Genomic DNA, 12,231 nt, shown 5'->3' with positions numbered 1-12,231 from the left:
GCAGTAAACGGTCAGAAATGGCGGGAAAGCGGAGGATGACCTCATCTCCATGTGCCAGCGCTGCTCGTCCTCTTGCTGTCTCTTCAGCACAGACTTCTGCTTCTGTTTACGCAGCTTGACTTCCAGAAGCTTCCGCGCTCGATTGCTGGGCTTGATCTCCACAGGAAGGTCAGGGTTCACTTTTTTCTAAAAAATCATAAGGGGAAGAAACTGGTCAATAACTGCAACCCTGATATGTGCAGCAATTTTTGCACTGATATCAGTCTTATTATTCATTTGTAGCTCATGACATTACTCGGTGACAGGCATATAGTTATTGTGGCATGCATGTCATGATGTGTTACCTTGTACTGCAGCCGGTGTCTCCGTCCTTTCAGGTGCATGTCTTTAGCGTTGGGATCGTTGAAACTGCATTCACACAGTTTACAGTGGAAGCGAATCACCTTACCGTCGTCATTTCGAACCTGAGGAGGGAAAACGCATGATTCAAAGACTTAAAGCCCTCAACAGATGAACAAATATCCAGTTAGCCTTATGCATCACACACATTTACTAGAGGAAACACTTTTGATCCAGACTGATTTGCTAATAAATCTGATTTGCGAACCAATTCGACTGATTCATTTAGGGTGTGTTCACACTTGTAGTTCGGTTCACTTGGTTCTTTTGGTCCGAACCAAAAAAGAAAATGATACATTTAGTTCTGGTTCGCTTAAGCGTTCACACTGCCATTTTTAACACCAAACCGTAACATTTATTTGATATAATTTGTGACTGAACATCCAAAACAATGCAAGACTGTTCTAGACTAAAATGCTCTTGTACATATGATGGCATTTTTACCAGCGGAGAACTCATGAAGAGATTATTGTTTGTACAGATGCTGTAAAATTAAATTCCAGGACTTTCAAGGACTTTTCAAGTTTGTATCATACACTTGGAAATATTTGAGCAATATCACGCTGACAGCCATGTGAAATGGCTCAATATCTATATCAGATGGGCTGCAGCATTAATTTTGTGTGAAAAGATTGTATTTGTTTTATCAAAAAAACAAAAAAAACACTAATTTCATATGTATATGTATACATGTATATTGTCTTTCAATAATTCAAGCACTTTTCAAGTACTTATTCATAAATATGTCTGTTTTCAAGGACTTCAATAATAATAATAATAAAAAAAATCTAATTCAAGCACTTTAAAGGGGCATTCCACCCATTTGAACATTGTTTTTTATTGAAAGTGGGTCATATATGTAGTCGAAATGTAAAATAAATTTTGAATTTGGTGCCTTCGTGACCGAGGAAAGACAAAAAATAACTTCAGGACGCATTTGAATGAAAGACAACAACTCCCACAATGCACCACATTGCACAGCTCCGCAAGCCACTCCCACTAATCCAGAAAGCGCATATCTGCCTTAGAGAAATCACTCTTCCGTCTACAAGGCTAGCTACCACCAGAGCTTGAAATTCATTTCACACAAAATGTCTAGTTAGTTGGCGAACTCATTAGTGCATTACTCCTCGTTTGTATTTCTTTCGAAAAGGTGAATTATTGCATGGTACCGGGATGTTCAGTCAGAACATATGCGGTGCGAAACTAGGATAGTTCACAACACAAACGTCCGTGTCCTCGTCTGATTCAGAGATTTCGTCCAGGAGAAATTGTCATCGTTGGAATTCTTTGCCGCAGACGGACTCTATCTCTGTGTTCGTAGCGGTTCGTAGTTGCATAGTGAGATCACCGGCGCCACCAGTCCGCCCTAACTCGAACCAGTCCGGGCTCCTCGTCCGCGGCAGGCAGGTCTTCTGCCTCGGCTGCTCTTCGCTATAATGCGGCTTGTAAAGGTAGCCACAAACACCTGATTCAAGCATCAGACTTCCGAAATCCTCTTCCTCTATATCATATTGAGCACTCTCCTCCGCTATTGTCATAACTTCACATCTGTCTCCACAGCGCCTGTTAGCTTAGCTTCAAACAAGATGGAGGATATTGCTTTCAGTTTCAGAGAGTAAAGTCCCACCCACTGATCTGTAATAGGTCTGTAGCGTGAGCGGGTCCCGCCCCCTGGGAAAGATGAGGAACGAGTGTCTGTAGTCTCAACAGAAATCCCCCCCTCTTACACTTCCTCCGACAATGACGCAAAATGACGATTTTTGCGTCATTGTGGGAGGAAGTGTAAGAGGTAAATAACGGATTTCTCCCGTCTCAGGGGAAAATGAGAGAGTGTTGCACGACCATTCAATAGTATGACTGGGTTTCTAACAATGCAAAGCTTAATGCAAATGGGTGGAGTGTCCCTTTAAGGACCTAGTATGAACAAACTCTGTTATAAAAATGTGTAAAGGAGTCAAAACAGTCGCAGGAAATCCTCAGTTACAAACTAAGATATGTTGCTACATCGTGACTATGGCCCTGTCATAACCATGAGCCTTTGCAATCTTTCTCCGAATCCACACTATTGTGGCGTAATGCCGCTTTGACTAGAAGTTGCGAGCACCCTTCTGAAATGGGACACGCTACGGTCTCATGGACTTAAGGGCGAGACACTACAGGTGAATAGGGTAAAATGTTTAACTAGCAGATATCACCATGAAGCTTTCCCAGTTGATTACTTACATTAAGACGAGTTTCCTGTAATTTAATGTTTAAATATGCAAATTAGGCAATATCTAATTAAATATGCGCTAATTTGCATATATTTTATATAATGCATATATAAATCTGCGTATTGGGTAAAGCCAGGTTAAAAATTATTTTTTCATTGTGTTCACATATTAGATGGGGAAAAAAATACAGAGGGATTTATGGATATCTACTTTTGTTATCCTGTAAATAGCCTTAAAAAATGATTTTCGCTATGTTTTTTGGAATAAAATGTTATATAAATCAGGCTAGGAATAATATATTTACACATCCCTCTGTAAATGTCTTCATAATATAACTAGGTACAAGATTGCAAAGTTTGGTGTATATAGGTGCTACTGAAGTGGAGATTTCAGACTTGGAGTATGAGAGAAAAGTCATTTTGAGAAAACAGGCTTTAAAGATTTATCATCAGCCAATGAGATTGCGCATTCAGCCCTTTTACTTTCACAATTGGTTGCTGATAAAAAGGAAATTACCATATTTGGATCTGACAGCATTGTACAGGAGAGAGAGAGCTTTCTAACGGTGTATGTGATGACAGGGAGCAGACAGCGATCGCGGAGCAGCATGTTGATTAAGAACGCCAACTTTTGTTGAATTTATGAGAAATCTACAGACGCAAACAGAAAAAGTGTAGTAAAATAAAGACCTAAATGTGTATTTCGGACTTTAATTCATCACAAGTCTGAAAGAAGACATGTTATTGAAGACAAATAGCCCAAAATCTCAAAATTGACCATCAAAAAAAAAAACGATGTTTTTGCCCGCCTTAACGGACACGCGCACACGGCCACTGTTGTAAGTCCACAAGACCACAAGTGCATATGAAGTATCATTTAGGGCAGGGCCTATGATGAGAAAAACCAGGTACGCTTGAGCATTCGGTCCTTTTTAGGATCCCATCTCGTGACATCACTTCCTGTTTTTGGTTTTTTAAGCTGAAAATGTGGGTCTAGTTCTGTTTGTTTGGTTCTTTTGCACTTCTTCAAAAGAACCGCACTAACAAGATCAATTCCACCAGAGTTCGTGTTAATTGAACCAAACCTGCCATGTGTGAACTTTCACACCCTTAAACTATATGTAACCGGTGAAATATCTGAGAGTTTGACTGAACGGTCTCACCTCTTCTACATAATCGTGTCCCACAGGCTGAATGTCTCCTTGAGCTCCTGCTCCGTCACCGTCCTCATCATCACTCGAAGGGTCCGTCTTCACCGCGGGCGGCTTCACCTCCTCCATCTTCACCGGAGCAGCTGTGGAGGCTCGACTGCCTGAAGACAAATGGATTTTGGGGGATTTATTTCTAATTTACTTAATTTATGTTTCTGCAACGTGGCTGTTCATACACTGGGGGAAAATAAATGTTTGTTTACCAAATTTCACTCAGAAATTGCTAGTAAATTTCACATTAATTACAAAGAAACAGCAAGTAAAACATTGAATCAGGGTACGTTTACATGACAACGATGTACTAAAAACAGAAAAGTGTTTCCTTTGCGTTTCCTTTCATTTTTGGTGAAAACGATAAAAAAAAAAAAAAAGCTGTATTCTGCTGTCAGGCCAGTAGGTGGCGATGTCACTTTGAAAAGATTATAGACTGGACATGTAATGCACATGACGTCACCGTTTTTACAAATTTGAGCTTTTGTAGTTTAGACAGAGACAATAACGGTATCAATTTCAAAAACTTGCACTTTGAACACCGTTGTCCTGTAAATTAATGGCCAAAATGCATAAAAAGTTTTTCGTTTTTAGTTGAAAACAGTGTCGTGAAAATGAACCCTTTAACATGAAATTTACAATTATTTATTTAGTTAAAAGTATGAATGAACATTGCTTAAATGTGGAAATTTAATATGTAATTAAAATACATATATCTTAAATTCAGTTTCTGAGTGTAGTTTGTTGCATGATTATTATCTGACCGATGAGTAAGATTATGTGGAATAAATATCACAACTCTATAAAGCAGAAGCAGAAATATTGAGCAATGATTATGTGTTGATTTAATGTCTCAATCTGAGACGACTGAATGTGTATAAATAGATGCTTCTTCTGCAAAACAGGATGTAAAGCATCTATTTCCTCATCATGCGGGTTTTGCGAGTGATGCATTTAAGAGGAAATATCATCCATATCTGTGATCAGTGTGAATGCTGATTGTTCTGAAGGTTAAATTAAGATAAAGTGACATCATTGCATCACACTTAATAAGGAAAAATCACATCCCTGGTAAATGATTCATAAAATAATTCTTGCAGCTGTGAATACATTTCTGTAAATAATTCTTAAAATAATTCCTGCAATTATGAATAATTTTCTGTTTAAATCATTCTTAAAATAATTATTGCAATTATGAATAGATTTCTGTGTAAATCATTCTTAAAATAATTCTCGCAATTACGAATAAATTTCTGTGTAAATCATTCTTAAAATAATTCTCGCAATTACGAATAAATTTCTGTGTAAATTTGTTGAATAATTCCTGCAATAGCAAATATATTTTTGCATAAATCATTCTTAAAATTGTGAATACATTTTGGCGTAAATCATTCTTACAATAATTCTTGCAATTGCGAATAAATTTCGGCGTAAATCATTCGTACAATAATTCTTGCAATTGCAAATAAATTTTGCCATAAATCATTCTTACAATAATTCTTGTAATTGTGAATAAATTTCGGCGTAAATCATTCTTACAATAATTCTTGCAATTGCGAATAAATTTCGGCGTAAATCATTCGTACAATAATTTTCGCAATTACGAATAAATTTCTGTGAAAATTATTCTTACAATAATTCTTGTAATTGCAAATAAATTTTGCCATAAATCATTCTTACAATAATTCTTGCAATTGTGAATAAATTTCGGCGTAAATCATTCTTACAATAATTCTTGTAATTGCAAATAAATTTCGGCGTAAATCATTCGTACAATAATTCTTGCAATTGTGAATACATTTCTTTGTAAATCAACCGTAAAATTCATTATTTTGAACACTGATAGCATTACGAAAGATTGACAGAAATTCGTTATGCCCAGCTTCCACTCACCGATAATGGCAACTTTAGCAGCGGTGGGTTTTTTCACAGGTTTGGAAGGAGCCGCCGCTAGCATCTTCTGCGCCACTGATGCAGGGGTGGGAGCGGTTGTCGTCGTCGTCGCCGTTTTACTAGTAGTCATCGTCGTGGCAACAGAGGCGGAGCTCACGAAAACGGGCTCCGTGGAAGGGATGGGTTTGCCTAGTTTAGTGTGCAACTTCACGACCTGAGGAAAGGTTTGGCAGCAGATGCATTTCAGATTAGTCAAGTACGCCAACAAAGCGTGTTCAAAAGCATCATAAGTTATCCACATGATCACAACTTTTGCGTTGTACTAATAATATTAATAGCTCATACTTTTTCATTAACTACAAGGTCTTTTTGAATAGAACTGTACAAACGTCCACCTTCAGCTCGTGCTTCATGTGTGTTTTTGCTGTGAAATCTTTATTGAATTTTATAAGAATATCTTTTATATTGTTAGTAATATTTCAAGATCAACACTTACTGGACTGAAGCAAGTTAGGTTTAATAGATTATCCATACATTATATTTTAGTCAAATCTGTGATCTCAATCATCATTGTATTGCATTATATATTTTAAGACTACAAAGCTTTGATCATAAAACTAAACATTTAAATCTTATCTTACTAAGACATATTATTGAGAGATATAGAGTGACGACCGATATTTATATGCATTTTATGCAAGTAGTCTTCTATACTGTTATAAAGGTTGACTTGCATTACAAAATATCAGAATTGTATCATTTTACTTATTGTATGCAAACTTTTTTTATTTTATATACAGTGAGGAAAATAAGTATTTGAACACCCTGCTATTTTGCAAGTTCTCCCACTTAGAAATCATGGAGGGGTCTGAAATTGTCATCGTAGGTGCATGTCCACTGTGAGAGACATAATCTAAAAAAAAATATCCAGAAATCACAATGTATGATTTTTTAACTATTTATTTGTATGATACAGCTGCAAATAAGTATTTGAACACCTGAGAAAATCAATGTTAATATTTGGTACAGTAGCCTTTGTTTGCAATTACAGAGGTCAAACGTTTCCTGTAGTTTTTCACCAGGTTTGCACACACTGCAGGAGGGATTTTGGCCCACTCCTCCACACAGATCTTCTCTAGATCAGTCAGGTTTCTGGGCTGTCGCTGAGAAACACGGAGTTTGAGCTCCCTCCAAAGATTCTCTATTTGGTTTAGGTCTGGAGACTGGCTAGGCCACGCCAGAACCTTGATATACTTCTTACAGAGCCACTCCTTGGTTATCCTGGCTGTGTGCTTCGGGTCATTGTCATGTTGGAAGACCCAGCCTCGACCCATCTTCAATGCTCTAACTGAGGGAAGGAGGTTGTTCCCCAAAATCTCGCAATACATGGCCCCGGTCATCCTCTCCTTAATACAGTGCAGTCGCCCTGTCCCATGTGCAGAAAAACACCCCCAAAGCATGATGCTACCACCCCCATGCTTCACAGTAGGGATGGTGTTCTTGGGATGGTACTCATCATTCTTCTTCCTCCAAACACGTTTAGTGGAATTATGACCAAAAAGTTCTATTTTGGTCTCATCTGACCACATGACTTTCTCCCATGACTCCTCTGGATCATCCAAATGGTCATTGGCAAACTTAAGACGGGCCTTGACATGTGCTGGTTTAAGCAGGGGAACCTTCCGTGCCATGCATGATTTCAAACCATGACGTCTTAGTGTATTACCAACAGTAACCTTGGAAACGGTGGTCCCAGCTCTTTTCAGGTCATTGACCAGCTCCTCCCGTGTAGTTCTGGGCTGATTTCTCACCTTTCTTAGGATCATTGAGACCCCACGAGGTGAGATCTTGCATGGAGCCCCAGTCCGAGGGAGAATGACAGTCATGTTTAGCTTCTTCCATTTTCTAATGATTGCTCCAACAGTGGACCTTTTTTCACCAAGCTGCTTGGCAATTTCCCCGTAGCCCTTTCCAGCCTTGTGGAGGTGTACAAATTTGTCTCTAGTAGGGTTGCACGATATTGGGAAAAAATGACATTGCGATATTTTATTTTTCTGCGATATATATTGCGATATGAAATGTTTTTTCTTACAAACAAATATGGGGTAAGCACACTTACATTCTCATTTTAAATTATTTAAACATCAGAGTATTATTTAAATTAGAGTAAATTATTTGTTTGTAACTTTAGGATATGGTTTGAATTGTTATCATTTGTTAATGAATCTGGTAACTAACATGAACTTACCATGAGCAATACTTCTGTATTTATTAATCTTTGTTTATCTTAGTTTATAAAAATACAGCTGTTCATTGTTTGGTAATGTTACTTCACAGTGCATTAACTATGTTAACACATACTGTACAACTTTTGATTTCAATAAGGCTATAGCCTAAATGTTGAAATTAACAATGTTGTAGAAGTGCAGTTTACTAATATTAAATGTTAACTAATGTAGTTAAATAGTTTAATAAATAGAACATTATTGTAAAGTGTTACAGATTTTTTATACACCAATTCAGACGTCTCGTGAGTTCAGTGTTGGACAGGTCAGTTGTTTAAACCATAGGTTTAAACCATTCATTAAATTGAATCGGTTCAAATGAATCATTAGTTCGCGAATCGGACATGTAGTCTACGGCACGCGTTGTATAATTATCTCAGCAGTTTTAATTATCGCACAAGATTAGTCAACACAGAAAACATTTCATCACTGGATAGTTTTTTTTTTTTTCGACACCATCGTGTCAATTGATTTTGATTAATATGCACGAGGGAGAGAGAGAGCAAGACAGCGCTCGTGTTGTTTGAAGACGGTGAAGGTGAGCGCGCGCACGCGGCCAGGGCTCTCTCGCTCTTGCTCTTGCTCTGCTCGTTCTTATATGCGCCCTGTTAAACTGACAGGACTTAAAAACACATGCAAATGATAAACTTTCACTCTATGATGGTTAAGATGTGCAATTAATCCGCGAATCACATGCGTCAAGGGCCGGGGAGCAGCTGGCCCGCACTGTTAATGAATAACGGATCAGCCTACATCGCACATCCTGCGATGTGACTATCATGGATTCGCACATCGCGATATCGATGCTTAAATGACACATCGTGCAGCCCTAGTCTCTAGTGTCTTTGGACAGCTCTTTGGTCTTGGCCATGTTAGTAGTTGGATTCTTACTGATTGTATGGGGTGGACGGGTGTCTTTATGCAGCTAACGACCTCAAACAGGTGCATCTAATTTAGGATAATAAATGGAGTGGAGGTGGACATTTTAAAGGCAGACTAACAGGTCTTTGAGGGTCAGAATTCTAGCTGATAGACAGGTGTTCAAATACTTATTTGCAGCTGTATCATACAAATAAATAGTTAAAAAATCATATATTGTGATTTCTGGATTTTTTTTTTTAGATTATGTCTCTCACAGTGGACATGCACCTACGATGACAATTTCAGACCCCTCCATGATTTCCAAGTGGGAGAACTTGCAAAATAGCAGGGTGTTCAAATACTTATTTTCCTCACTGTATATACATACATTACCAGTCAAAAGTTTTGGTCAGTAATAAAAAATAAAAAATAAAAAAATAAAAAAATAAAAAAATACTTTTTCTATTCATCAAAGAATCCTGAATTTTTGTTTTACACAACTGTTTTCAACATTGATAATAATAATTAATGTTTTTTGAGCATCAAATCCGCATATTAGAATGATTTGTGAAGGATCATGTGACACTGAAGACTGGAGTAATGATGCTGAAAATGCAGCTTTGATCACAGGAATAAATTACATTTCACAATAAATTAAAATTGAAAACAGTTTTTTTAAATTGTCATAATATTTAACAATATTACTGTTTTTGTTTTTTTTAATCAAATAAATGCAGCCTTGAAGAGACTTCTTTTAAAAACATTTAAAAAATCGTTCCGATCCAAAACTTTTGACTGTATTTTGTCTAAAGCTTCGATAAACTGTTCCATAAAAATAAAAATAAAAAGATTTCTCCAAGACTATTTTTTCATATTATGCTAATATTGGGCTCACCTTCTGGTGCTTGGATCCCCGAATGTGCGCGGCATAAGCATCAGCGCCGGTGCAGGACACATCACACAACTCACAGCGTAACTGCGTCTGGACCCCGCGAGGCCCGTTGGTCACCTGACTGACACTACTCTGAGACGCCTCTTTCTTCTTGTGCTTCTGTCCTTCCAGATGTTCTCGATATGTCTGCAGGAGAGCACAGGGACCCATGTCAATGAAGAAATCAGTTAGCTTCAGTGATGCAGAAAACAGACGCAATCATGGAATCTAGTCACTAAAGTATAGAACACGGAATGTCAAGGAATTTGGCAAATTTTGGAATTTGGAAGGGTTGAACAATTAATCAAATGGTGATTTAATGGAGTAGTGTCTGTGAATATTAAAAGCACAAAAAGACTGCTATTTAAAAATATTGCTCATTTCACCATTTTATTTGAGAAACACTATCGTCAGATCCACAGAGAAACTCAAAGCTCTTCACGGCAACCCGCCAAAATAAAAGTTTGGTTTAACTCAAAATTGTGACAGAAATACATTACAACAGATATAAATTACTATTTGTACAGTAGCGTGTATTTTTGAAGGAATATTACACAATTTTTCTTCTGTGTTTTGATTTTAACAGTAAACATCTGTTGTACAGCACTTTCTTTACCAAAAATAATTGTTTTAACAGATTAAACTTGTAATATGTATGCCTTTATTTGATTAACATAGATAATAAATTTGTATTAAATCATAAATCCAGAAATATTAAAACAGAATTTATAAAAAATAAAATCCATTAACCATTAAAATGAAAAAAAAAAAAAATGAATTTGGGAAAAATTAAAACGAATTTCATTGGGCTCTAAAAATATATGTTTTGTTTTTAAATTGTATAAGTTTCACAATTGCAATTAATTGGACATGTTTTATTGAAAATTAAAATAAACTATTAAAACAGAATGAGAACAGAACAAATAAAGAATTAGAAAAAAAAAATGAATAAAAAAACAAAAAACATATAACGGATGTCGTGGGGCCCTAAAAAATATATGTTTTGTTTTTAAATGGTATAATTTACACAACTGCAATTAGTTAGACATGCTTTTTTAAATTTTAAAACAAACCATTGAAATAGAATGAGAACAGAAAAAAAAAATAGTATTTGGGAAAAAAACTAAACTGAATTTTAAAAAAAACCAAAAAACAAACATAAAAACGGATTTCGTGGAGCCCTAAAAATATATGTTTTGTTTTTAAATGGTATAAGATTAACAATTGTAATTAATTAGACATGCTTTTTGAAAATCTAAATTAAACCATTAAAATAGAATCCAGAAAAATGTAAACAGAATAAAATAAAAGAATTTGGGAAAAACTGTAATGGATTTCATTGGGCCCTACAAATATGTTTTTGCTTTTAAATGGTTAAAAAAATAACAGTAAAATGTAAAACAGAATGTAAGTTTTGTTTTTAAATGGTATAAGTTTCACTATTGCAATTAATTAGAATATTAAAATAAACCATTAAAATAGAATGAGAACAGAAAAAAAATGGGGAAATTGGGGAAAAAATTCCCAGATTTCATGGGGCCCTAATAATCTCATTTGATAATGGTGTTTTGTGGCGAGCGCTCACCTGTGGGCCGGCGCAGCTGATCTTGCAGATGTCGCAGTAGTGCAGCTGAGGCTGTTTCGGCGGGCCTTTGGGCTTCTGGATCTTGTTCTGGTGGAAAACGGGCTTCTTGTACGCGCCGACGGCGGGGCTGCTGGTGCTCCAGGACGAGTTGGCGAGCTGTTTGGGAGGCTGTTGTGTTTGCTGTGGCGGTGGAGGCGGAGGCTGTTGAAGAGGAGCCTGAGGAGGACACTGAGCCGGCTGGAAGTACGACGGCGCGGACGTGTATCCGCTAGACTCGTAGCTGGAGTAGCTGAGACCGGCTGAAGCCACAGAGAAAGAGACACCGTTAGACGAGAGCTGGGGCTATTTGTGGCATATATGAATAGGGTTGGGTATCGTTGAATTTTAACGATTCTTATCGATTCCTAATTTCAAATCCAATTAGGAGTAAAAAAAAAACGTAGATATCATGAAGCTGAATATCATGAACAAAAAATTTAACAGGCTGAAAAACACTTTTACCTGTGATTTAAAAATACCATAGAAAAACAACTAGCCTAATTAATATAAATGTAAAGCATTAGCAAGTAATTAAAATAAAAAACTAATAAAAAATTAGCAATCGCAACAAATAGATACAACTGAACAAAGATACGACTGAAATAAACAGTGTTTTAAGATTTTCAGGTATTCAGATACAGAAACTGTAATCAACTGTAAAATAACACTGCACTTTATAAATAAAATATACATTACAAATATCGTTACAAAAGTTATTCAGTCAAGAACGAGTTAATTTTCTCTTTGTCTTGTTGTTTGATTAGTGTTATTATAGAGACGGCAGCAGGAATATTAGGCTGCTGTCACTTTAAGAGTTGCGC

At 36.6% G+C, this 12,231-nt stretch overlaps 1 protein-coding gene across 1 annotated transcript in view; it reads right to left on the bottom strand.

Annotated features, from left to right (window-relative positions):
* The window catches only part of zfr2 (zinc finger RNA binding protein 2), a 29,610-nt gene that overhangs the window by 12,359 nt on the left and 5,020 nt on the right, over positions 1-12,231 (bottom strand). Inside the window, exons 5-10 of the mRNA XM_084117322.1 lie at positions 11,372-11,670; positions 9,751-9,933; positions 5,710-5,923; positions 3,778-3,926; positions 345-464; positions 41-186 (exon numbers count right to left, since the gene is read on the bottom strand). Coding sequence (XP_083973448.1) covers positions 41-186; positions 345-464; positions 3,778-3,926; positions 5,710-5,923; positions 9,751-9,933; positions 11,372-11,670 — 1,111 coding nt within the window. The remainder of the gene's footprint in view (positions 1-40; positions 187-344; positions 465-3,777; positions 3,927-5,709; positions 5,924-9,750; positions 9,934-11,371; positions 11,671-12,231) is intronic.

The sequence above is a fragment of the Abramis brama genome (genome assembly GCF_963993115.1).
Source record: "Abramis brama genome assembly, chromosome: 6".
NCBI classification, from domain to species: Eukaryota; Metazoa; Chordata; class Actinopteri; order Cypriniformes; family Leuciscidae; genus Abramis; species Abramis brama.
Note: the sequence above shows the minus strand (reverse complement) of the source record. Positions and strands in the feature narration are given on the sequence as shown.